At 44.1% G+C, this 27,482-nt stretch overlaps 1 protein-coding gene across 1 annotated transcript in view; it reads right to left on the reverse strand.

Annotated features, from left to right (window-relative positions):
• Positions 1–27,482, reverse strand: part of DOCK2 (dedicator of cytokinesis 2) — a 408,621-nt gene that overhangs the window by 303,932 nt on the left and 77,207 nt on the right. The window contains exon 23 of the mRNA XM_032626471.1: positions 1,634–1,742. Coding sequence (XP_032482362.1) covers positions 1,634–1,742 — 109 coding nt within the window. The remainder of the gene's footprint in view (positions 1–1,633; positions 1,743–27,482) is intronic.

Below are 27,482 nucleotides of genomic sequence, written 5' to 3' on the forward strand. Positions count from 1 at the left end.
CTATTTCAGACCTGATGCAATGCCACAGCCTCTCATTGCAACCGGGCATCCTCAGCTGTCACCGGATATCCTAACACTCACTGTGTGGTCTCTCACTGGAAATCAGCTGCTTCCAGTGTGATATCAGTGTGAAGAGGTGTGGAAATCACTCTGCCTCCGGGGTGATAGGCTCTGGCTCTTGTCATATTTCTTCATGCTGCCCCCTGCTCCCGTTACTCCCTTTGCTTTGAAATGATGAGGGTTTGAGGAATAGAGGGAGGACTTAAAAAAAAAAAAAGACTAGCAAGAGGGAAGAGAAGGTGAAAACTGTAAGACTGCAGCCCCAACTCATTTCAGAGAAAACAACCATATCTCCAGTAGGTGCTAAATGTGTAGTATAAAGAACCGTGTAATGTAGCGGCTCAGAGCATGGTTTTAGAGCCAGGCAGAAAGAGATCTGGATCCCAGCTACACCCCTTAGTGCACAGGAGCCTTTCAATTTCCTTATCTATAAAACAGAGATCTTAACACCTATTCCGAGGGTTATTCATTCAACAGATATTTATCAAGCATCAACTATGTATTAGGACTGTTCTAGGTGCTGAGGATACAACGATGAACGAGACAAAGCTCCCCTCTAAGGAAGCCATTAGCAGAGTGATTCCCAAACTTTGCTTCATACTAAAATCAAGTTGGGAGATTTTTAGACTCCCTTTTCCCTAGTCACACTCCATACTAATTAAATTAGAATGTTTGCTGGTGGTAGTCAGTCATCAGAATTTATTCAAGATCCTCAAGGGATTTTAATATGCAAAGTTTGGAATCCATCATGTTAGCAGCCAACACTCCCCAGAGAGACTTCTGCCTTTGCCTCCTCACCTGCATTCTGGCTGAACTAGTACCTCATTCATTCTAACCAGAGGCTGGGCAACCCCAGGCATAGCTAGCTAGCGAGTATTTAAATTAGCAATTAAAAAGAAAACTCTGATCAAAAGAAGAGGAGGTACTCTGCATTAACCCACTGGTTTAAATCAATGTGTCTGGGTTTTCTTCTTCCTAACTCACGAGGCAGCTCTTCCCGAACACTTGTGAATAAATGCTGTGAAAGTCAGGAAGTCTCCCTGAAACAGCCTCTTCACTCAGCCTCTTGGCTGCTAAACTCATTCTCGAACATAGGGTTAGACCTCAAGGTTTCTCAAAGATTTACAGAGTTTGTAGGTCATGGACCACTAAATTACAGGACCCATTTTCTCCAAAGTATCTCTTGTTTATTGAGGACATTCTCACCCCAAAATGGGGGCTCAGTTTATGGTGTGGATAATAAAAAGTGGACGATTTAAGAGATTGACAACTTAACTACTCTCACCACTAGAAGTGGATCGGGTTTGACCTCCTTCCTTCCAGGGAGCAAAAGCTTCAGAGTTATTTAAGAAGAGGCACCACTACCTTCATGGGAAACGAACAATAAATATGCCATCTCCTGCTCCGAGGAGCCCTTGGTGTTCACGATCCTTACACCACAGGGCCAGCCCAGGCCTTCAATTAACACATGGCTGCGTATTCAAGCAAAAGTAGACGTGATCTCACTATGCTGTTATCTATCAGATGACCAAGGGAAAAGACAGAATTTTTTTCTTTTGTAGTGTAAACCAACCTGCAGAAGGATGGTTGTTTTATATTGACTTTTCATCAAGTTGTTGATGGATTCAAAGAGGCGTCTCATGGATTCTTCAAACTCCATCTGTTCCTTGCCTTCGTAAAGCCTGAAAGAAGACACATCTGAGTCATTTCTCAAGCCAACAGGCAATACCTTTGAAAGTGTGTGCCAGCCACAAACTTCACTTGAAATTGAGAAGAGACAGGGGTGGAGATAGGGACTTAAGGGGAGGGGGCTTGATTCAGCAGTCGCTGCTTGCATATGCCACTCAGGGGAAACCCAGGTCCCCAGAACAGGTACCATCCAACTGACTCGGCATAATAAACCACCCCCTCCTGCCTCTTTTTCCCCTTGCGGTATGAGGGCCTCTCATGGCCGCAGCCTCTCCCGTTGTGGAGCACAGGCTGTGGACGCGCAGGCTCAGCGGCCACGGCTCACGGGCCTAGCTGCTCCGCAGCATGTGGGATCCTCCCGGACCGGGGCACAAACCCGTGTCCCCTGCATCGGCAGGCAGACTCCCAACCACTGCACTACCAGGGAAGCCCCCTCCTGCCTGTTTTTAAACCCTGAAGGACCTCAAAGGAATGAAACTCATCCAAGCTGAGGGGACCTTAATAATTTCATCCTTCTGCAAGAATCAGAGGGAGACTGTGGTCATCAGACTTTCAAAGTATCTTGGAAATATCAAGGAGAAATATTTTCAAATACACTTCCCCTTAGCCACTGCCTGCTTGTCGGATGAATACAGCTGTGTCTGTTCCACATCAGGGGCCATCATTTTCCCTGCCCTCTTATTTCAGGAGTGTACTTGATACCTAATTTAAAACTTTTTTGCCTCTGATTATAAAGGCCCTACACTGATATTGTAAAAAGAAAAAAAATGCATTACTTATGAAGTGAGACTCCTCATTAATCCTACCATAAAATTAGCAAGCGTTAAGGATATCCTTGCAGAGATTTTCAAGGCCTGTCTAATACATACATGTCACTTTTTATAGAAACCATCCCCTTGCATAAAATCGGTCTCCAGGCCCCTGAGTCTCAGTGCCCTCGTGGCCCAGCCTTGGAGTGTCGTTCACCCCAAGGCCTCTCCAAACAAGCTTTTATTGCCAACGGGTGAAAAATCTGCAGCCTAATCTGTGGCATTCTGGGTGAAACACAGAGAAGGGTGCTTCTGTCTCCCATTCAGATAAAGAGGGTCTCCTGTCACAGCCCTACACAGCCAGACACCACTGAGCTGCCAGCTGCCGTGAAGGTGCTCTCCCCAGATAAAACGCCGACACGCTTAAGGGGTTTATTTGCTCCATCAACCACCGGTCGAGCGGTCCATCACGGCCACCTCAGCGCTGTCTCCACTCAATCCCCCACCCATGCTCTCGCCCCTCTTTTCTTCCTGCTTCTCTCCTACCTCTTTTCTCTGTCTTTAAGTGTGCGTCTCTCTGTTCTTCTTCTCCTATCATTCACTTTGTCTCTCTGTCAGTCTCTAGGTGTCCCTCTGCCATTCTCTCTCTCTTTGACTTCATCTCTCTTTCTTCTGTCTCAGTCACTCTCTGTGTCTCCTTCTCTTCTTTTTTCCTAGGTGGCCCCTTCCTAAAGCCTCCTGAAGTAAGAAGCTTAAGGGGAAGTCAATGCCGGATGTTTCAATCCACTACAGGGATCCGGAAATTGCTGCTGACTTTCTGGGTATCTACTTCAAGGTCATAGAGACAAGGCTGTGAGAGGAGCCAGGAGTCCTAAGGCTTCTCTCCTTCTCTGTCCCCACCTTTCCCATTCCTCCTTCTCTTCTTCCCTTCTCCCCTCTCCTACACCACTCAGTCCTGAACACAGAGATGTTCTGCCATAGACGATGTGTTTTAGAGTCAGCCTGGGTTCCAATCTCCACTCTGCCCAGTACTAACTGAAGACCTTATAAATAACAGCAAACATCACAGAGTATCACTCCGCCCCAGGCACTGTCTGTATTATTAACTCACATACCCTCATCACCACACCATGGTAAGGGGCCCCATCCTTATCACCATTTTATAGATTGGTGACTTAAGCCCAAGGACTCCGCAACAGTAAGTGTTGGAGCCAGAATTCAAACCTGGCCATTAGCTCCTAAGCCTGCCCTCTCAATCATTTCGTAGACCACTGTGCTCAATGCTTTACTACCTCTCTTAATTCCTGTAAGCCACAGTTTCTCACCTGCAAATGCAGGCTGTAACAGTGTAACAGCACTGTGTCCAGGGATTATGAGGAGCCCAGCTCACATGTGACGTGCTTGGCACACACTGGGCCCTGGTAAATGCTAGCCATTGTCTTGTTGTTGTTAATTGTTGGAGTATTACACAGATAAAGACAAAAAACTCTCAACAGGTTGAGACTTGCCCAAATCCCATCAAAGTGGAAAAGATGAGACCAGGTCTGGCAGGGAGGAAGGGAGGGTCTGAATTCAAAGTGGCGATGCGTTCCCTGTGAGATGGTGCTGTGAGCTTTTCTTTGTGCCCAAAGGTAAGCTAATGGACGGTCCATCCCCCAAGGCTTTTGCCTTGAAATCCCTTGCTCTTTCCTCTAGCCACAGCCGCCTGAAAACATCTAATAAGCGACATCGTAATTCCTGTTCCTGGTCTATGGTGTCTCCCTCCCACATTTAACAGCCAGACGTGGCTGCCCATGGTGAGCTCATCATTATTTACATCATTATTTACCATGTATGGACTTTCTCTGTAAGGCATACTTATTTGTATATTTGTGGCCGTATGTGTGTGTGGCTTGCGGGGTGGGCAGAGGGGATCCCACCAGGTCCTCTTCTTGGGAACCACTGGTACTGCCAACAAAAATGGTCTCCAGCAGCTTTCTCCTGCTGGTGACCCTAGCGCCCCCCACCCGCAGCCCACCTCCCATAACTGAATAGTCCCATGGCAGCTCCCTCCCTGGAATTCATCATTCTTAACAGAGAAACACAGAAATGGGCTTTGTTGGGAGTCATCTTAAGGCAGTGCTCCAGGAGGAAAGTTCATGAACTCCTGCTGAAGAGATCTTTGAGGCTATCCTGGTTCCTTACATCCCTGAGTCTGGTTATTTAACTCTTCTTGGATTTTATAAGCTGCACAAATATCCCTCCAATAAACTCCCTTTTTTTTTTTGCTTAGACTAGCCCTGGTTGGATTCGTTGAAAACTCCTGTCCAGTCAGAGCTCTGCAGGGTGAGACGGGCTTGTTCCTGCAGCTCCCTGGGGTTCTAAACCAAGAGCTGCTGGGAACACCAGTGAGCACTGGGTCCATGCTTCCTATTGTACAGATGAAGAGACTGAGGGCCTGAGTGCGGAGGTGACTCGGCTTCATTTCCATCTTTTAAAGGTTATTTGACTGAGGTAGGAAGGAAAAGAGACTTTTAGGCGGTAAAATCAAGTCGAGGCTTTCCACTCAAATTTAAACTTAGGAAACTGAATTTAATTTCTACCAGCAAGACATGTGATTTGCTCTAGGGCACAGACTGCACCACTGGCATAGCTAGACCCAGAACTCAGCATTCTTCTCCTTCTATGCTCTGAGAACCTAACAGCACAGCGCAAGTGACACAGATCTTATGAGGCCAAGACTGGGGTACCTGCCTCCCTGGGAATCCAAGCTGCTCCCTGCTATTCACGTGACAAGTTAAGTACCTTAACACCACACTCTAGTCAAGGGAAGGAAATACATTCCATACCTGCTGAAGTTTTACAGAGGGTAAAAACAATTCTGTTGGGGAAATGGCTCGCGTTTCACAGTTGACGACATCATTAAGCAAAATCGCTGCAGTCTTATCAATTGTGTGTGTGTGTGTGTGTGTGTGTGTGTGTGAGTGTGTGTGTGAGTGTGTGTGTGTGAGAGAGTGTGAGTGTGTGAATTTTTAAGCCTGGGCTTTTATTTGCTGGGAATGGGAAGAACAGTTGAAGAAAATGACTACAGTTGGGAAGAAGAAAGGAAGCAAAAAACTGTTTAGTGTAAAGAGCTTTGCTGTCTAGCTAGACTCCTCCATAGACTGGCTGTTTGGCCTCAGACAAATTACCTCTCCGAATCTTACCTTCCTTGTTGATAAAACAGAGATATGATGCTCATTCGAAGGGTTATTTTAAGGTGAAAAAAATGAGATAGTGCATCTCAAGTGCTTAGTACTATAGGTGGCACTTAATAAGTGTTAAGTAAATATCAGTAATTCTTGTTGTTGATTCCTAAGCACAGAAGTGATCATACTGGCAAACTCTCTGATCTGAGTGTATGTAAATAAAAGGAATATTTCTTAGAAGGAGTGATTAAGGAAAAAAAAATACATAAAGCCTTTAGATTATGTGGCGGTGGGGGTGGGTGCGGGGGGCATTCAGCACCATGGGACCTCCCCTGAGAAGCATAAGGAGGAAAGAAAAATAATGTCTTGTCTGTCTGCAAGGCTGTAAATGTGGCCTTGAAGTCAAGGGCACAGCAGATGGGGTTTCAAGGTCCCTCTTTAAGACTTGTTCTCTGTATATAGCTTCAGGAGGGAGACATTTTTTCTGGCTTCAGAGCACCTAGAAACCAGCTGACTCTGCCAGGGGACGAATTACTGAAGGGCCCAAAGGCCCTGACCACAAGAAAAACTGGAACACCCTGCGAGGCGCTGTTCTGGGGCGTGCCAGCCCAACCACGGCAGGCACTCAGCTCCCGGGGCTAGGATAAATACAGCAATGCTCGGCTGGCATGTGATTCATTAAGGAGACACTGTGCACAGCTGAGCACTCACTAAATGCAAATGGGGCCCCACAGGGAGTATACAATGCCTTGCACCACCTTCTCTGTGCAGGTACATAAAGCCTCAGCCGAAAACGGAGACGCCAACCTCAGGCCAGCAGCGCCGGGAAGCAGAATCGAACCAAGGCAACCTCAGGCTGCAGAAAGCCAGGAGGAAGATTCACCTTAGAATCCAGGGTGGAGTGTTTCCTGAGTACCGGCCTCTTTACATTTCTATACATCATAGCTCGGCAACGTCCAGCTCCTCTGAGCCACATTCCCAGGCATCCTCCTGATTTCCTACCCACCTCTTGGAGGCGACGTAGACATTTAAGTAAGACTGTGTCGCTTTCCAAACCCTGCTGTGACACTTGTCAGTTGGGTGATCTTGGCTAAATTTCTTCATCTCTAGAAGGCTCAGTTTTCTCACTAGTAAAATGGTACTAGCCCCACACAGTTGTCCTACATTAAAATAATGCATGTAAAGCAATTAGCACAGTGCCTGGTGCAGAGTTAACACTCAATAACTATTAGCTATTGTTATATAGTACCACTGGTTTCTTCTGGATCCACTCCTTTTGGCTTTCTAAAGTCTTAGGAGGAAGAAATCAGCCACTTCATAAAAGCAACTGCCATTTATAGAGCACCCACTGTGTGCCAGGCACTGCAGTGGAGGGAAACGGGAGTAGGACTCAGTCCCCATCCCGTCAGGAGGCAAACCGACAGGTAAATCATATATTGCCGTGTAGCGAGAAAAGCTGAACAATAAAAGTTTAATATTATCGCTGAGTGATTCCTAAGGTTCAGGCACTGTGCTCAGCTCCTCGCACGGATTAGCTCATTTGATAGAGGCTCTTATTATCTACGTCTTACATATGAGAAAAGAAAAAAAATTAAAGAGGTGTGAACAAGGGGAATGGAAGCTGAGAGGAGGGAGCAGGGGCCCCGCTGACACTGACCTCAGTGAACCACCTACCTGAAGGCCCCTCTCAGCCCTCAGCACCTCGCCCCCCTCCCATGCCACCACCACAGCCTGTCCCCCGCCTCCCTCCTTCCTCCCAGAAGTCCTGGAAAGGCCCCCAGGATTAGACCTGGGCCTGGCTTGCCTCTGTCTCCCTTACCTGGTCACATCTTTTGCCTCAATTTGCTCTTGGCAAGACACACACCTGACTCATTTCACAAGTGCCTGGGAGCAAGACCAGATTCACTGGAAGCTTTTAAAAATGAAAATTCTATTTTAAATGTCTCCATGATCTTACACGGAACTGAGCAAAATTACTTAAATAATGAGATCTCACCACACCACTTTGTTACCCTGCCATACAAGTCAAGATACCTTTGTGCGCCCAGCGATGCCAGGACATGAGGAATACTGTAGAAGGGAGGCCACTTACCCAGTGCATTTCCATAGATGAATGATATGCACTGCACACAGCATTTAATGCAGACTCTCACAATGACTGAGGCTTCCCTGTTAGAATACTTCATTCTTTGTCATCACCACTTACTTGCCTGTCTTCTCCACTGGAGGATAAGCTCCATGCAGGCAGAGATCAAGGCTTTTGTCATAATATCCCCACGTCTAGCAAGAGGCATGGAACATCACAAGTGAGTTTTAAGCAAACGCATCAACAAATGATAAATTATTAAATGAATGAACTTCAGCACCTTCAATGTGGACGTACAGAAATGTCTTAGGAATCCACAGAACTGAAGGAAGTTCAGCTAATGCTAACGGTACCTAAACAACATCGTGAGGATGCTATTAATAGTCATCTTCAGCTCTGCCACCTTTAGTTTTTCTCATAACTTTTACCACTGAGACGACCAATACTGTTAACAGCTGCTACTTATTAAGCATTTACTATATGCACCAGGCACTATGCTAACCGCACAAGTTCACCCAGCTAGTAAACGGCACAGTCAGGATTTGAGCCGAGGAGTTGTCTGGCTGCAAATTCCACTCCTTCAACCACTAAACAATATTGCCTCCTGGAACAGAGCAAAGTAAGAGCAGATCCCTGGGACGGGAACAAGTCAGGTGGATAGGAAAGCATCATTTGCCCCTGGGATGATATCCTGCAACCGTGTAGGGAAGTGAGATGGCTAGCTCTCACCTTTTTTTGTTCAGGCTCTAAATCCACGGTTACTTGGCTGGTATTCCTACCCCTGAGCCAATAATTCGCTCTATTACAGGAGGTGTAAATTAGTGACTTTACAAAGAGAACCATTAAGCCATTCATGGTTTCAGAAGAGTAATTACTCTGGAAAATTCACAGCAGTCTAAGACCAGAACCTACCTACCTCCCTATTACCTCTCTGTCTCTGTCTCTCTGTGTGTCTCTCTGTGTCTCTTTCTATCTCTTGTCTCTGTCTCTCTCTCTCTACATCCCTACCATTTGGGATAAAGAATAACTGTAGGCAAACCAGGAGCTGAGTCTGTCTGAAAATCATCCTTGCATTTATCGTTCCTGCTTATAGAAAGAAACCCTTCAGTGCACTCAGCAGGCACATTTAAATCAAAGCAATAGGGCTGGAAAGGGATTATGAAAGAGAGGGTCCCCTCTCTGGTTCCGCTCTTCCCCACGTGGTCATCATCACCATCGCCACCCCCTCTCCCACCACCAAGGTCTATGCTATGGACCTGAAATGAATCAGAAATTGCAGATTAAGACATGGAATTTCAGTGCAATGAGCCTGGAGTGAGCTGCCCAGCTCAACAGCGGCCAGAGAAAATTTCATTTGAAGGGTAACAAAGTTGAAATGTAAGGAGTTATTCTCAGAAGAGAAAGAGTAAAGTTGTACCCTATTAGAAAGGAACTATATAAGAAAGGGCTAGGATAACTACAAAGTTGCCAGTGTGAACTGGCAAGCAGCTCTGGTGGCCAGAGAGTATTTCCTGAAGACTTGATTGAATTGAATACTACCAGCAGTCCACAGGCAGGGCTCAGACCAGTTCCTGGTGCCAATCCTTTTGTCATTGACAAAATTATTTCTACTTGAGCTGCTACTTCTCCAGAATCTGACATTTGAGGTGGATTGCCCCTCAGGGCAAACTGCAAAGAAGTTTCACTGAACAGTCTTCTTCCTGTAAATCACCCCAGGGAAGAAAGATTTGTAGATGAGAGGGAAAAAAAAGCAAACTCAACGTGTGGGTATCCTGTTTTGAATAATGTCTAGAATGAACGCACAAAAATTAATGCAATCACTGAAGAAAAACTGCCTCAGGTAGAAGTGTAAACAGCTTAAATTAAAAAAAACAGAAGTTAACAATATGGACGAAATGAAAGAAAAACAATCCATCTAAAACATTCACTTTACTTTTAAAATATGGCAACCCTGTACAATAAATTAATAGTAAGTAGGTAATGAAATGCAGGCAAAAGCTAAGTTATGAATAGAGTGTGATGTATGCCCTGTGCCATCCTTCATTCTACTGAGAGGAGCTGCAACCTTTATGTAATTTGGCAGGAAGAACTAAGTTGCCTAAGTCTGCACTTAGGTAAATTTCTCCATTAGCATGAAAAATGGTATTCAGGGTCTTTTCCCTCAAAATAATTAGAAATTGAGTGTTCCCAAAACAATGTTCCTAAGGGTAGAAACACACACACACACACACACACACACACACACACACACACACACACACTTCCACGGTTTCAAGACATATACAGAAAAAGACGGATTACATCATCTACTTGAAAGAGAAGCTAATACTCAGCAAAGTCCTTCCAGCTCTTTCTCTTCAGGCCAAGTTGGTCTAAAAAGTTTAGGTACTAAAAAGAAACTAGGTCTTGACTGCTTCTCTTACCATTTCTTCCTTTAGTTTTTTAATGACCTGGGAGGCGTCCTTGGTATCTCTTTTTTAAATTTTATTGAAGTGTAGTTGATTTACAATATCATGTTAGTTTCAGGGGTATGGCATAATGTCCAGTATTTTTGCAGATTATACTCCATTAGAGGTTATTACAAGACAATGGGTATAATTCTCTGTGCTATACAGTATAGCCTTGCTTCTTATCTATTTTATATACAGTAGCTGTACCTGTTAATCTCATACCCCTAATTTGCCCCTCCCCCCCTTCCCGCTCCCCTTTGGTAACCACAAGTTCATTTTCTCTATCTGTAAGTCTGCTTCTGTTTTGCAAATACATTCATTCATATTATTTTTTAGATTCTACATGTAAGTGATAACATACAGTATTTGTCTTCTCTTACTTATTTTACTAAGCATAATATTCTCTACATAACAGAAAAAAATTAAGTTGCAGAATAATTACACACATGTGCACACACATACACGCACATACACACTTTGTAAAAACTGTACATTAAATTGATCATTTCATTACCTCTTAGAAAAGGGATTGTGTCAACAGTCCCCTTATACACTTTTATATTATATTCTGATTTTATAACAAGTAAATATTGCCTTTAATTTTAAAAAGATCTTTCTACTCTTTTTTGGGGGGGTTGGGGAGTGAATGTTTCTTGGCCTCCAGTTCCTTTCTACAACAATCCTTTTCCCCAGGGTCTTTCCTGAACTCTCTCATTCTCATCATAGGAACTAGAGCTGGAGCCAGGAGGTCTAGCTCAAGGCCATACAACCGGAGGCAGTTTTCCCTCTACAATCATTGAATCAAGATGCTGACTTCTCACCTACTTCCTGGTTCTTGGCATGGACTGCCTCTAGGGAAACACTTGCCTAAGAAATGTCAAGTTAGTATTACTCTAAATGGTGGTCATGCCAAAACCATCTAAACTGTGCCTTCAGTCTGTGGTTTCCCGAGAAGTATAAGTAACCCCGGGCTACATGATCTTGTTCCACTGAGAGCCTTGACATTTGGTGTGTAGAATTAAATAGAATTTTTAACAGTTTCTTTACTAATGGTGCTGGTTTGGAAAATGCGTGTGCAGTAAAACTCTTTGTTTTGAAATCTGGGAACACCTGAGGAAGTGTCGAGTCCAAACACGGTGAGGTTTGCATTACTGGAATCATCAGTTGAGTGGCAGGATGGCTGAGGGCCAGAGAAGGTGCCAGGAGAGGGCAGTGTGGCAGAAAGACCAGTGGTCTGTGTCCCCGGACTGAATTCTAGAACAGATGTCAGCACCATTGTGTATTGTCACCTTTAGGAGGTCACATCACTCTGGGCGCTGGGTCCCTCATCTCTAAGTAGACACATTACCATTGAGGGAAACCTCCAGGATTCCTAACTGGCTTCTATTGTCAAAGAGTCAGCATGGGGTATGACAATCATCCAAGGGCAACCCTGCTCGCTCTGCAGAGCTCCCCAACATGACATGGCCTCATAGCTGCCCAAGCCAGAGCCTGGGGTAAGTAGGGGTGGATCCTGAAGAGCCTGAGGGTCATTCAGTCATCAAGCCCCATTAATTCCACCCCCCCAAACCATTTTTTTCCAGCTTTATTGAGATATAATTGACATATGATACTGTGTAAGTTTAAGGTGTACAACGTGATAATGTGATACAAGTATACGTTGCAGAAGCATTGCCACAATAAGGCTGGTTAACACAACCATCACCTCACAAAATTACAGTTGTGTGTGTGTGTGTGTGTGTGTGTGTGTGTGTGTGTGTGTGTTGAGAACTTCTAAGATATACTCTGTTAGCAACTTTCCAGTACATGATACAGTATTGTTAACTACAGCCACCAAAGCCATTTACTATCCTTCATCCTCATCGCCACTATCTTCATCCAAGTCCCCGTCACCTCTCACCTGTAGAGGTTTCTGAACCATCTCCCTTCTTTCACTCTTACTTCCCTTCAATCCATTTTCTACACATTGGCCAGAGGGACCAATTTAAAAACACAAATGTGATCATACCATTCACTTGTTCATAATCCCTTTTTTTTTTTTTTTTACTGTATAGCACAGGGAACTCTATTCAATATCTTATAATAAACTGACGGAAAAGAACTGAAAAAGAATTCAGATATATATATGTGTATATATATATATATATATATATATATATATATATAACTGAATCACTTTGCTATACACCTGAAAACAACACAATATTGTAAATCAACTACACTTAAAAAAAAAAAAAAAGAGTCAGTATAGCTCCCAATTTCCCTCAGGATATTGTCTAAATGCCATGGCCTGACCTTCAAGGATCATCAAGATCTGTCTCTTCCTGTCCCTCCAGGCAACCTACTGCTACTCTCATCCCTCCATCACTGAATTCCAGTCACTTCTGCCTTTCCACAGCTCAACTGAGTCAAGTTCTCTACTGTCTCAGGGACCTCCCTCCAGCTTTCTTTTCACCAGTTACACCCTCCTCCTCTTTACCTGCCAACTCCTACTCATCACTCAGGTCACAGATGGCACTTCCTCCAGGACACCTCCCTGACTTCATGATGAGATATGATCTCCTTGTTACATGCTCTCAAGGCATCTCACACACACATCTCTCTTAATTTCATATGCGCCCACACGACTACCTGCTTAATGACTCCCTTCCCACCTAGACTAAAAATCCCATGACTAGGCTTGAGTCTCTGATTCATTGTCGTATTTCCAGTGCTTAGCAGAGTGGTCCAGTGGCTACTCAATAAATATCTGTCGGGTAAACACCTGATTGCTAATGCAAACCAAAACCTTGACCACTAGACAAATACTTCAATGACACTTTTAGAAACTTTCATTATCAAGTCAAGGGCTTAAAAAGAAGGACCAAGTTTTAGGGCTCAGTGTACCTGGGACAGGTATACAATGTGTTGACGCTTAATGTAAGGAAGAATAAATGCTGAGTTACAGGCCTTTTAGAAGCTGTATGCTCAGAGGGAAATTAGATTTCCAGGCCTGGGATGACCTGTGAATTAGTTACAAGGCACACATTCCTCCTGCCCCATGGATACCTCCAAAATGGAAAGTGGCACAGTTCCAGGTTCAGAGAAGCAGGACACGCAGTGTGTGTAGCAGACCAAAGCTCCCGGGCAGGGCCCTCAACAGGCTCTCTACTGGTTTCTGGGGTTTGGGAGAGGCCACCTTCTAACATGTATTACAATGGAGGAGGCACCAGATTATCACATTAAATCAGATCAGAAGAGGAAATGTTGATCACAGAAGAGGGGTCCTGATCCAAAGAGGTGAGCTTTAAAACCCAGGGCTGCATTTCAGTCACCAGACCTTAATGACCCAGTTGTGCACACCTGGTTTAAAACCGAACACAGAGAGCAAGCCATGAGGGACGAGGGAAGGGAAAACTAAAAAATAATGGACTCTCTAAAGTCTAGGAGAAGGACACTTTTACTTGGCTTGAGCAGTTGTGTTTAAGGTTTCCATTAGATAGTTACTTCAACTAATAAATATTTTGTTGATCACCTACTATGCACCAATCATTGTGCTATCAAGGAATTTATAAGGAGAAACAAAAATCAACCCCCAAATATGTAAAATGGCAGCTATGATATGTATTTGTGTGTCAATTTTTACTTCTCTTTCCAAATTCCTTGAGAGCACAGTAATTGATGTATAATAGGTGCTCAACAAATATTTATTTGTGATACATACTTGAAAGACAAAATACATGGGCAATGAGAATTTAAAGAGATTTGACCTAGCCAGAAAATACAGGGATAGGTTCCCTGAGGGAGTGAAGCTTGAGGTGACCCAGGAAAGGAGAATAAGAAAGAACTAGGAGAAAAGGAGAAGAAAGGGCATTCCATCCACAGGTCAGCAAGCACACAGGCCCTGCAGCAGAAGGGAGCCGAGTGGGTCAGAGGGACTGAATGAAGGCCCCTGAATCCGGAGTGGAGAGAATCTGGGTAAGCCGGGTGAAAAGAGGCTGGCGGGCCGGCAGCCAGGACCAGACCCTCGCAGGTCACGTGAAGTTTTGCCTTCATCCTAAGAGCAATGAGAAGAAATCAGAGGATTTTAAGAAGGTGAGCACCTCAGTCAGACCTGAAATGTGGAAAGATCATTCTGGCTGCAGTGAAGTTTAAAGACTTCTACTTCTGACATTGTGGTAGACACAGTGTCCTAGAAAACCTCTCAATAAAAATGACTCCCAGGGCTTCCCTGGTGGCACAGTGGTTAAGAATCCACCTGCCGGGGCTTCCCTGGTGGCGCAGTGGTTGGGAGTCCGCCTGCCGATGCAGGGGACACGGGTTCGTGCCCCGGTCTGGGAGGATCCCACATGCCGCGGAGCGGCTGGGCCCGTGAGCCATGGCCGCTGAGCCTGCGCGTCCGGAGCCTGTCCTCCGCAACGGGAGAGGCCACAACAGTGAGAGGCCCGCGTAACGCATAAAAAAAAAAAAAAAAAAAAAAAAGAATCCACCTGCCAATGCAGGGGACACAGGTTTGAGCCCTGGTCCGGGAAGATCCCTCATGCCGCGGAGCAACTAAGTCCACGCACCACGACTACTGAGCCTGCGCTCTAGAGCCCGTGAGCCACAACTACTGGGGCCTGCAAGCCACAACTCCTGAAGCCCACGTGCCACAACTACTGAAGTTAACTGGTTGGGGAAGAGAAAGTATGAGATCAATCCTGGGGCCTGCATATTGGTGACCCTTGCAGTAAGCTGATACCCCAAATTGTTATACCTTCCTATAAAGGAGGGTGAGAAATAAATCTACTGCATGAAAGAAAACTTGGTGCTGGGTGAAGAAGGAAAACACATCTCCACTGAGATTTCTTAATCACAAGCCAGTCCTCACCTGGATTTTGTTTGTTTGTGGTTTTGTTTGTTTTTGTTTCCTCCAAATTCATGTGCCTCACTTGGATCGACAAAGAGAAATTTTAACTTAAAGAGGTCTCTGGTTGTTAGTGACCCCCGGGTGAACAATGGAAGGAAATTCTGATTTTCTCTGGAAGAAAATAAAAAACTTTAATTCAAGACTAAAAATACACAAGAACTGATAAAGTTGAAAGGGAAATACGTTTTAAAAAATAATAATAACAAAAAAATGCACAAGGACTCAAGGTCACCCAAAACAGAAACAGCAGAATCAGCCTCACAAAGAATTCCCCTATTGGAGTTATCCAGCAAAGAATATAAAATCTCATATTTAATGTGCTTCAAAATATAGCAGGATGTTTGAAAATACGATCAAGAAACAAAAAAAGTTAAAAAATTATATTTGAATAAGAACTCAATAGAATTTCTGAAAATAAATAATATAATGATTAAAATTAAAAATCTCATTCAATGAATCAAACAGCATATTAGATGCAGTTAAGAGGGAAATCGGTGAGCTGGAAAATAGGTTGAAAGAAATTAGCCAGAATGAACCCCAAAAACCAAAAGATAGAAAATATGAGAGTTTATGAGACATGGAGAATATGAGGTCTAACATACACTAACCGACATTTCAGAGAGATCATAGAATATAAGGGGAAAATGCAAAAATTAAAAAGAATGATGAATGAGAAATTTTATAAGAACTGGTATTGAAAATACCAAACTCCAGATCCAGGAAAACTAACTCCTAGCTATATAAACAAACTCATTCTTAAGTACAACATAGAGAAATGCAGGATACCAAAGACAAAGAGATGATCTTAAAGGCTGCCAGGGAGAAAAAAACAGAATGCCTATAAAGGAACAACAGTAAGACTGACAGCTAACCTTAACAGCTGATCACAATGAACAAAAGAGCCAGAACTCTATATCCAGGGAAACCCCGTTCCAAGTTTCAGAATAAAATCAGAGAGACTTTAGCAACTCTACCAGTAAATTTCCTGTCATTAATAATAAATGATTTACTTCAAGGAGAAGAAAAACAAATCTGGATGGTCAAAGATGACAGGAGAAGTGATACCTTTCTTTTCACTGTGATAAAAAAAAACATGAAATTTACCACTTTAACCACTTTTAAATTTACAGTATAGTAGTGCTGATGAACTTTTATTGGTAAAATCATATAAACAAATACCAACTGCTTAAAACAATAATAATGTCTAATTTGCGGAATTATCAAAAAAGGCAAAACTGACATACTACACAATTATAGCATAATATTTAAGAAGGAAGTGGAAGTGTCTTCTAAAATCCTTTATTTTTCAGAAGGACTGTAAAGATACTAAGATTTTATTAAGTTAAATATGTATGATAGAATACCTAAGTAGCCACTAATAGAACTGGATATAAAATGTAACTTTCAAACTATTAAAGGCAAAAAGAGAGTGAAAAAACTGAAGACAATCCAAAAAAAAAGAAGGAAAAAGAGGACAGAAAATCAGAGTGTTGGCAAAGATGCACATCTAAAATGATATAAATAAATTCAAAACATCAGTGATCACAATAAAATGTAATACTGCTTCACGATGAACATTATTATCAAATTAGTGATAGAAAAGAACTACCTTAAATTGATAAAAGATATCTAAAATATTTTTTAAATCTAATACATAATATATTCCACCATTTTTATTCAACATTGGTCTAGAATCCTAGCCAATGCAGTAAGACAGGGAGAAAAAGGATTCAAATTAGAAAGAGAGAAACAAAGCTTTCCGTATTTACAGATGTTATAACTGTCTACTTAGGAAATTCGTGAGACTCCATAGCAAAACAGATTCTAAGAAGACAAGGATGGAAGCAGCAAGACCACTGGAGAAAGCTAACACAGTGATCCAGGTGTGAGGTGATGAGAACTGTGAACAGGAAGTTGGTAGTGAAGATGGAAAGATGTGGATGAATTTGAGAGACATTTAAGAGGGGACTTGACTGTGGATTACGTGGGAAAAACACAAAAAATGAGGTGTCAAAAAATCCTATTTGTCTGCCCCATGCAACATGCTGGGTTGTACGTCAGTGAGAAGAGGGGACATCATGAGTTTGGTTCTGGTTATGCTAACTTTGAATTGCCTCGGAGATACGAAAGATATCAAGTAAACTGGACACACAGATCTGGAACTTGTTGAAGAGGTCAAGCTGGATTTCTGGGTTATCTGCATAGAAGCAGTAACTGAAGAGATGGGTTTGAATTTGGTCACTCAGGTGGAGGGAGTTGAGTGAAAGGAGGATTGGTTTAAACTGAGCATTTAGGACCTCCAAAGGGCGTGAGAAGTATGAGGAATACTAAAAGAGTTCTATGCTACAGAGGCCAAGGGGAGAAAGTGTTCTGAAGAAGCGGAGAAGTTAGTAATGTAAAATGCTGTGGCTCGTGCTATCTGGGATATTCTTAACTGTTGACATAATAATGTTATCATCTGTGGATTGTTCACAAAATATGTTTGATCATGGACAAGCTCTTCATTTTTATCACCCCTATGGTACCCAAGACGAGTAGGTCTGCCCTCCCTCCAGAATGCCCATCTGATAGGAAATCAGGAAATAATAATTAACGATACTATTTATCCCAGCAAACTGATTTGGAAAAACATTCTTCTGTGGAAAAGTTCACCTGTACACAGATACACATGTCTGCATAGTGCACTCTGATGATCAAATCAAATGAAGTTGACACTATCTGCTACTTCAGGTAATATGGGTCTTTAGACCCATACATTAACAGATCACTGAGAAGTGACTATATATTTTTAAAAACTTGTCCAAAACTGCAGCCAACAATTCATGGTCGCTAAAACATGTATGGCATTAAAAAGTAATAAACAGGGGGCTTCCCTGGTGGCGCAGTGGTTGAGAGTCCGCCTGCCGATGCAGGGGACACGGGTTCGCGCCCCAGTCCGGGAAGATCCCACATGCCACAGAGCGGCTGGGCCCGTGAGCCGTGGCCGCTAAGCCTGCGCGTCTGGAGCATGTGCTCTGCAACGGGAGAGGCCACAACAGTGAGAGGCCCGCGTACCGCAAAAAAAAAAAAAAAAAAAAAAAAAAAGTAATAAACGTTATGACCGTAAAACAATAATGCTTAGCAGAGATGAGATACTGCAAAAAACCAACCAACCGGGCTTCCCTGGTGGCGCAGTGGTTGAGAGTCCGCCTGCCGATGCAGGGGACACGGGTTCGTGCCCCGGTCCGGGAAGAGCCCACATGCCGCGGAGCGGCTGGGCCCGTGAGCCGTGGCCGCTGAGCCTGCGCGTCCGGAGCCTGTGCTCCGCAACGGGAGAGGCCACAACAGTGAGAGGCACGCGTACCGCAAAAAAAAAAAAAAACCAACCAACCAACCAACAAAGAGAAAAACCTAAAGGGATTGCTCAGTGAAATAAGGTAGCACAGGCTGTGTCTGCCCCCCAACCCAATTAAAGATGGGCGGTTTATGTCTTTGAATCTTACAGGAGGCAACCAAAGAGGCTTGTGGGAGGTTATGAAACACATGCTTTTCAATTTTAAATATGGAATTACTATAATCTAAAACACAAACGCTTTGTAGGACAACATGCACTCTGTCTGTATTCTTGAGTCCTTTACTCCTATCCAGGGTTGTGTAATTAACTCAGGGATTAACAATCTGTCACTTCCTACCGAGCTGCCCATTTCAGGTACCACTGGTCAGTCACAGCTCCCTGTGCAGTTACCTCTGAACTCAGTCTCAGTGTCCTCCTCAACACTAGACCACACAGCCACCCCCAATCCACCCATGTGGCACATGACACAAGCCCTCTTCACCATCAAGTGTCAGCATGCTACGTCACACGAAAGCATCTTCAACTACATGCCTCCCGAGGACTCTGTAAAACACTTAGAATGATCTTTGCACGATAGGCTCTGCCTATCTCACCCAATTTATCTTCCTCCTAATCTCCCCTGTGCTCTCTATACTTCAGCCACGATAACTTTCTGAAAAAAACTCTTTCAAGCTCTTTCTTATTCAAGATCACTTGCTCAGACTTTCCCTCCCTGAAGGACTCTTCCTTCTATCCCTGCATGGCTGGATCATTGCCATCCCTCACATCTCAGTTTAAACGTCACTTCAGGGAATTCCCTGGTGGCACAGTGCTTAAGAATCCGCCTGCCAATGCAGGGGACATGGGTTCGAGCCCTGGTCCGGGAAGATCCCACATGCCGCAGAGCACCTAAGCCCGTGAGCCACAACTACTGAGCCCGCGTGCCACAACTGCTGAGGCCTGCGCGCCAAGAGCCTGTGCTCCACAACAAGAGAAGCCACCGCAATGAGAAGCCTGCTCACCACTACGAAGAGTAGCCCCCGCTCACCGCAACTAGAGAAAGCCCGCGTGCAGCAACAAAGACCCAACGCAGCCAAAAATAATAAACAAATTAATTAATTAAACGTCACTTCATCAGAATCCTCACAATAACACTGTGAAGTAATCCCAACTTTAGATGAGGAAACTGGGGCACAGAGGTTAGGTCACTTGACCACAATTATACAGGTAGTTACTGGGATTATTCACTGCGGTACTGGACCACCTATCTCAACTACTTGCTTAATTCCTGTACAGGCATTTATCATGGTTTGCCACGACTTGGTGTATTTGTTTATTTTATTGTTTTCCCCCACAGTATTATATAAGGGAAGCATGAGGGCAGGGCCACATCTGCCTTTTTCACTGCAGTATCCTAGCACAGAACTTCCAAATAGTAAGACTCAAAAATGTTTACTGAACGAATGAATGAACAAACGAATTGAACTGAACTCATATGTCTTTGCAACTGACTACATTAGGAGAGTAGATCTGAGATACTGAGGAGCTAGTTTGGAGATCTGAAGGACAGTGACCGTATGTGCCCCATAACTAAGTCCTTTTTAATTTTCTATCCACCCCAAAGACACAATAAGAAACAAGCCCAACAACTAAGTAATGTATTATTAATACTTCCTAATAAGGAAACAAATTCTACTTCAGGGTGATGCCTGCCTCAAGTGCATCTGAAGTGGATCACAAAATACATCTAGTCATCCTGATTCAGTTCAGCATCCCTGACAGTTAGGTCAGCTTGGTGAATTTCACCCCTCTGGCAAACTAGACCGTTTATTATCCTGCATGTCCATATTAAGTTACAGGGGATTTGCAAACACATATCCTAAATCTACATATTTATTCAGTAAATTGATCTCCCACCCAAGTCATTCTCTGAGGAACTGTTAGCCTAGGCATTTGACAGAAAGTTATTTTTGTGCAAAGGCAAAGATTCTACCAGCAAGCTAGCCCCAGACTTCTAACAAGGAGTTAACAAGGAGAGGAAATCGGCTACTGCTTCAACCTGAAAGAATGAATATCTGGGTCCTCCTTGGCTTTTCCCTTAACTATCTATAGCATCTTGTTCTGCAAAATTAAGCCATTTAAAGGTACAATGGAAGCAAATAAGACCAGCATTTTACACTTTGCTGTAAGCAGAGTATGAGATTGGTAAGAAATAGGAAACAACTGGCTCAGCTTCTGAGGGATGGTGGGGGGAAGCCAGTCTTGGATTATACCCTGGCAAAGAACAATCCACAATGTAAGTAATTCACGTGCAGATGATGGGAAATCAATCATCAAAGCCTGATCCCTCTGCCCCCGATGGCCTCCTGTTTGGATACTAGGAAAGATGCTAAACTCTGGGAAAGGGTCCGCTGATTCACCAAAGATCTCCTAATTGTGAAATATCTTGTTCCTGATCAGTTTTCAGTTCCCAGGACCTCACTGTAACAGTGAAAACTGCTGACATTCCCTCTGGGAAATGCTCCGTTTCCTGGGTCCTGTAATGCCAATGCTTCCTGCTTCCTCTCCTATATCTCCAATCCTCCTTCCCTGGGACTCTCCCCTCATCCATCCCTCCAACATGCGAATCTCCTGCATTCCATTCTGAGTGTTACAGCACTGCTCACCTTGTGCTACAGCTTCAAACACATCCTCTTTCTACCAAAGGATCAATTTCTACCAAAACCATAGCTCCAGTCTCCACTCCCCTGAACTCCAAATCTGTATCTAACCGCCTGCTGTGCATTTCCATCTGGCTACGCCAGTAAACACCTCCAGCATCACATGTCCCAAACACATCGTCTTCCCCCCAAAACCTGCTCCTCCCCTCACTCATCATGCTGATGAGCAATACCTGATAAAAGTGGACCACAAAGTTCAGGGTCAGATCAGCCAAGTGGCCCCCTCCATCAGTTCCACTCCCACACTCAATTAGTTTGGGCAATCCTGCCATCTATAAACCCTCATCTTCTTACTTTCCTTCTTCTCCAGCCCTACCGTGACTACCTGAGTTCAAGTCCTCCTGCCTGGATTACTGCAATAGCTTCGTTATTGATCTCCTGCCTCCCCTCCTCCATCTACCACATACTAACCTTACTTCTGCACTAATCATTCTAAAACATGAATCTAATCATGTTAATCCCCTGCTTTAGAACTTCAATGGCTCCCCACTGCCAAAAGCAGGGGTTTCCAAAACTGCTCCTATGAGACAAAAAAAAAAAAAAAAATTTTAAGTATGAGTCTCAACAGATGCTTATTTATATATAAATTATATCCATGTACTATTCTAACTCAAATGTTTATAAAGTTTAGTTTCTTCATCTTAGGACAAAATGAAGAAATTTTTGTCTGATCCCAGTAGATTAGTTTGTACCTCTGCTGGGGTATTCACTCTGTGCTCTGAGGATGGAGGGTAGCATCTATGCCAATATCCCCCAGCACAGAGGATGACATCAAACTCCTTGGTCTGGCATTCAAGGTGTTTCACAATCTAGCTCCAAATCTCCTCTTCAAACACCTCCTCACTCCTCCACCACCACAGCTGCACCCACTAGCGACTGTTCCATAAAAGTGCCATTCATGGGCAAGCACAAGATAGCACAAAGAGCTGAGACTTTGATGTCAGATCCCTCCCTGCCAACATCTAACTGTGTGACCTAAAGTCACTTTCTGCACCTCTCTGGGTCTCAATTTCCCCTTCTGTAAAGTGAACATAAAATGAATATAATAATACCTGTACTTTGCAGGGTTGTCTTGAGTACTAAGTGAGGTAGAGCAAAAAGTGATACAGGGCCATGCAAAGAGGAGAGGCTTTCATAAATGGTACCTCAGAGTAAGTTCTATATCATATGTTGTCCCCTCTACTTGTAATTCCCGATTCTCTTTTCTTCCATGGCCAGGCTTCTTAAATACCTTCCAATGTCTGGTTTAAAAGATCACCTCCTCCGAGAAGAATGACTCATCCTCCCGAGGTGGAGTCTGTCATTCAAACCTGTCTGCCCCCGGGAACCATTTGTAAGCCTCCACTGAATCACATCACTGATCAGTGTTTATCCCAGGCATGCTGGCATTTGACTGCTGGCATGCGTGTCTTTCTTGCTCCCTAAACTTCTGCTGCTTGAGGAAGTCTGACATTAATTTCAGAGTTCCCAGCACTTAACCGAGTCCCTAGCACATAACAGGTGCTCAGTAATAGTTTATCAATATTTCCATATGCAAAGGGGAAAGAGGACTGTTTAGAAGTGCACATATATGCACAATTTCATGTATAATAAGGACGACTTACTTAATGATTTACAAAATGCTTTCACATATGTTTGTAAGAAACAGGTTGTTACCTCCCCCTCTGCCCTGTAGCAACTCATAAAATAGATAATAACTTAGAGAAAAGTAACTGTTTGACTATATCCCTTTGATGAGTTTTCTCTTCCATCCTGATCTGATGCCAAGTTAATGTTATCATAAAATAATTCCATTAAGTGCAATTGTGCAGTTTACTGAGCCATTACTGTCATCAAAAAGTGAAGTTACACTCAAAGCCTAAAACAGAGGTTTACACAGGAATAAATGTCATTAACATGGCAAACAAAGTACATGCAGGAGAAACAGAAATAGCAATATGACCAGAATGCCAACCCATCCTCAGCATAAACAGATGATCACATTTTAATATTTATTCATACATGAACAGTGAAAACAAATCACACTGGCAAGTACCTTTGAGTTAAATTCATATTTGTTCAAAAAGGCGGAGGCTTATGTATCCTCTGTGACTGCAGGCTACACTGGGCATGCCTGAGCTTTATGCAGACAACCTTGCTGCCTAAAATATTCATGACCTGCAGGATAAACTAGTGTATAATATTTACATAAGAAGAAATTGAACTGGTGGAAAGATGAGGTGGAGGCCAGGGGAGAGAGGGCGGGATGGGTAGAATAAAGCCAGACGCAAAATAAAAAGGCAAAAGCGAGCATCAGAGAGCATCAAATCATCTGATGCTGAAGGCAATTAGAGAAAGGGCAATGATGTCCGGCCCTGGGTGACCAGAGCCAGATTGCGGCTGTCTGCTAGAGGTGAGAACCGTGGTCCTTTGAGCCTGTGTTAATGGAGTGGCAGTCCCAGTGCAGGCAAATGACACTGTGCATGCCATGGCCAGCCTGCCCAGGTCCCAGGTGAGGGCTGGGGAGCAGAAGGACTCCTGGAGATGCTGCTGCTCCCATTGGGATACTGAGTGCATTCCTCTTTCCCTGACCAGTGACGACTTGTTTCCAAGGGGTGTGAGCTCACTTGGACCGGCCCCATGTCAGCTTTTCTGTGTTCATTTCCTGTGAGGATATGAGGACAAAGTCACTGCTGGCGGGACAGCCTCGCCATGCTGGCGAGGACGCCCTTCCTGGCAACTCCTGCTCCAAGTCATCATGCTCTTCACTGAAGTCCTACTGTGCTTAGGGATGGATGGCAGCACCTAAACCCACACAGCCTCGCACCTCTCAGCAGCCCCAGCAGCACCCAGCAAGTTGACCCTTCCAGCTGGAGTTGCTTCCTCTCAGGACAGCCCCTCCTCTCGGCCAGCCAGGCTTCCCACCTGCACAGCCTGGAAAAAGTGCCAGTTCTCAAATCTGCTTAATCAGGTGAGGTAGAATGCGAAGCTTGCTCTACTGAGTCTTAGCTGTGTGACCTTTGAGCTTGAATTGAAGCCTCAGCCTCCTCATTTGTGAAAGGGGGATAGAAGTGCTGTCCCATTGCTTACTGAAGGAGTGCCTACTGTGTGCTGGGTGCTGTCCTCAGCGCTTGTAATGCAGCCCGAAACAGTCAAAGACGCCTGTCCTCGTGGACCTGACATTCTAGCAGGGAGAGGGCTAAAATGTCATAACTTATTATTGTATGTTAACATGTGATTAGTTCCATGGGGAGGAAAAATGACAGAAAGCAGAGTGAACAGGAGGGCAATCAGAAGTGCCAGGGGCCAGGTGAAAGGCCCAGGCTGCTCTCTGGGAAAGGCTGGATGCTGCCTTATGCCCCCTTCCAGGCCCTCCTCCCCCACTCACGCACACAGGCACCCCCCACACCCTGCGGCTTGTTCCTCACCACATACAGGGAGGGGGAGACCAAGCCCTTAGGGTCTTTTGAAATACGAAGAAAAAATGTGTGATCAGGGGCATGACTCCTGTGCTTGGGCTCTTGGGCCCACTTCAGTCTGTCTGCCTCAAATCTAGGTATTTTTGCTTCAATTTTATTTTATTTTTAAGAAAACAAAACAAAAATCTGCACTAATTTACCTAGTTTCGTACGAAAACATTTTTTTTTAACTTTTTACATTTTTTGGTGTCCGTTTGTATTGAATAATTTGCTACATTTGTAAAATGTTAATTTCTAATGTAAAAAACATAATTTTTTTCTTCTCAAGATTTTTTCTTAAGAGGAGAGAAAGATATTTTTTCAGGAAAAACAAACTTTAAAATAAAAGAAGAGGAGAATAAAATCTACTTCTCCCCTTTCCCCAACCTCTGTCTACCCCTGTTTCCCAGGAACAAATCAAAAGGTGGATCGTCTTGTAAAGAACGTAAACTTTTAGTCCAGAATGATGTCTTTTTCTCAATGCAGTGAGCTGTAGATTCTCTAGTTTGACCCCTGCGGGTGGGAATGGGGGCACTGAGGCAACGTGGAGAGGAGCTCGGGGCGGGGGGGAGCAGGGTCATGAATTTGTTTTCTTTAGTGAAGGAGGAATACAATCAAGCATTTTGTATTCAGAATGTTGTGCAATATTTTGGAACGGAACATTGGTGTGTTTAGAGATTTAGTTTAAAAACAAAACAAAAAGATTGATCAAATCTGTACAGTTTATATTGTTCCAGATTTTTTAAAGTTTGTATTAAAAGCATGATAGATAATAACAAAAAAACAAACCAAAAAAAGAAGGGCCAGGGGCAGGGCTTGCCCCTGTACATAAGGGAATGAGGAGAAGTTTGAATAAAGCTCTAAAAGAGGCGAGTGGGTGAGCAAGCAGTTGTCTGGGAAAGGGTGCAAAGGCCCCGCCCTGGGAACCTGAGCCACAGCAAGGAGGCCTGTGAGGCTGGCACACAGTGAGAGAGGAGTAGGAGGAGGTGAAGTCAGGAGACGAGGGTCTCCACCGCATTTATGTGAAGGCTGATGGAGATAATGAGTGAAATGCACTTCGCGGGACATCATAACCGTGGGCACTCGCTATGTGACAGGCACTGTGCCACATGCCTGATGTCCATGAGCTCTGCACAACCACCCTGCAAGGTTCTTCCATACTTGCCTGTTTTACACACAAGGAAACTGAGCTTTGGGCAGATTATTGAATCTGCCCAAGGTCATAAACCTTCGCAACTGGTAGTGATAGGATGCAAAGGCAGAATTCAAACCCAAGTAGCCTAGCTCCAGAGACAGTGCCTTTACCCCCTGAGCTGACTGACTCGCAAGCAAAAGAGGTGGATGAGTGTGGCGAAGGAGAAGCGTGTGATGGCAGAGCAGCCCCAGGAGAGGGAAAACATGGAGAAGGAGGGGGAAGCAAGAACTAAGCGGGTCTGTTACAAGAGCAGAAGGCATGAGGCCAAAGAAAAGACAGGCAGAGCAAGCAGGGAACAGAGGGAGAGCTGGGTACACAGCTGCTAGGCCACAGGGGCCTGACCACACACACACAGGGGAAGTGGGAGCCACAGACAAAAGCAGGGCCCGTGCAGTGGGCCAGCAGCAGACCCAGGTGAATTCACGGAGCCATAAAAATTCCCTACATTGAGGTCCTCTAAATGCACAGACACCTGGTAAAGGTGTCCCATCCTCCCAAAAAATAGAGAGCAAGAAATGTTTTGTATAGCATGAACAGTAAGCCAGATTGCGAGCAAGAATCAAGACACTAAAACTTTCTCTTTCTAATCTGAGTTTTTAAAACAAGTACCCTTTCTGTCTCTCCTAGGTGAAAACATGGTAACAGCTAACAGATTTATTTTGCTCACGGAATAAATATCAGACACTACATGGAAGCTCTGTACATGTAATCTCATTTCATCAACAAAACACTAAAAGCTGGTTTATCCTCATTTATGGGTGGGGAAACAGGCTCAGACAGGTTAGGTCACTCACTAAGCCAGGTGCTGACAGGGACAGGAAGTGTCCAGTGTGAGCACTGACCATCACTGAGCCAACACTGCCCAGTACAGTGTGAACATAACCATGCCTCACACTATCCCCTATACTCCAGCCTACGGCAGCACCAAGATTTACAAGGAACACAGACAAGCAGGAGCAAACGCTATTATTGCAGAACAGAGCTCTGGATCTTCTCTCATTTGGGAAGTCATCTTTACAGAAGCTCTGCAGTCTCATTACTATGTTCCTGGCCAGCAGGAAGGGCAGCTCTTCCTGGAGTGTCCACCACGTGGACCAGAGAAGCATGGACTACCACAGACTCTGAGTAATTCCACAGGCTCAGAAACCTTGGGGATCAGCTCAGCTGGCTGTCTGAGGTCCAGGATAAAAGGCACTGCAAGGGGGTTTATAAAGAAACTCAATGCCTAGAACATAATCACTTCGGCTCCTTCTGAATGTTCCTCACTACGCTCTATACCTCCCAGGGCCTCAGTCAATCTAGAAAAGCCCAGTGGATACTGGTCATATTTATGGCCACTCAGCATCTTTTGGACTCACTTCCTACAATTTAGAATTCCCCATATTTTGAAGCCTGCCTCCCTATGGCAGAAGCTCAAACCTGCTCTGCCAGCTTCCATTGCAACTATGGCACCGGTATGTGCCCAGAGACACCTGTACAGACTTTGACTCAGGAGCTACTGACATAAGAAGAGGGGACAGGAAAATCATTTTCTTTGGCTATGTGACAAAATGAATGATTCTTACAAAAATTCCAATCCCGTACAAAATAAATGCACAGAAATCTCTTGAATTTCTACACACTAATGACGAAAAATCTGAAAGAGAAATTAAGGAAACACTCCCATTTACCACTGTAACAAAAAGAATAAAATACCTAGGAATAAACTGACCTAAGGAGACAAAAGAC

This window comes from Phocoena sinus, chromosome 3 (genome assembly GCF_008692025.1).
Source record: "Phocoena sinus isolate mPhoSin1 chromosome 3, mPhoSin1.pri, whole genome shotgun sequence".
NCBI lineage: Eukaryota > Metazoa > Chordata > Mammalia > Artiodactyla > Phocoenidae > Phocoena > Phocoena sinus.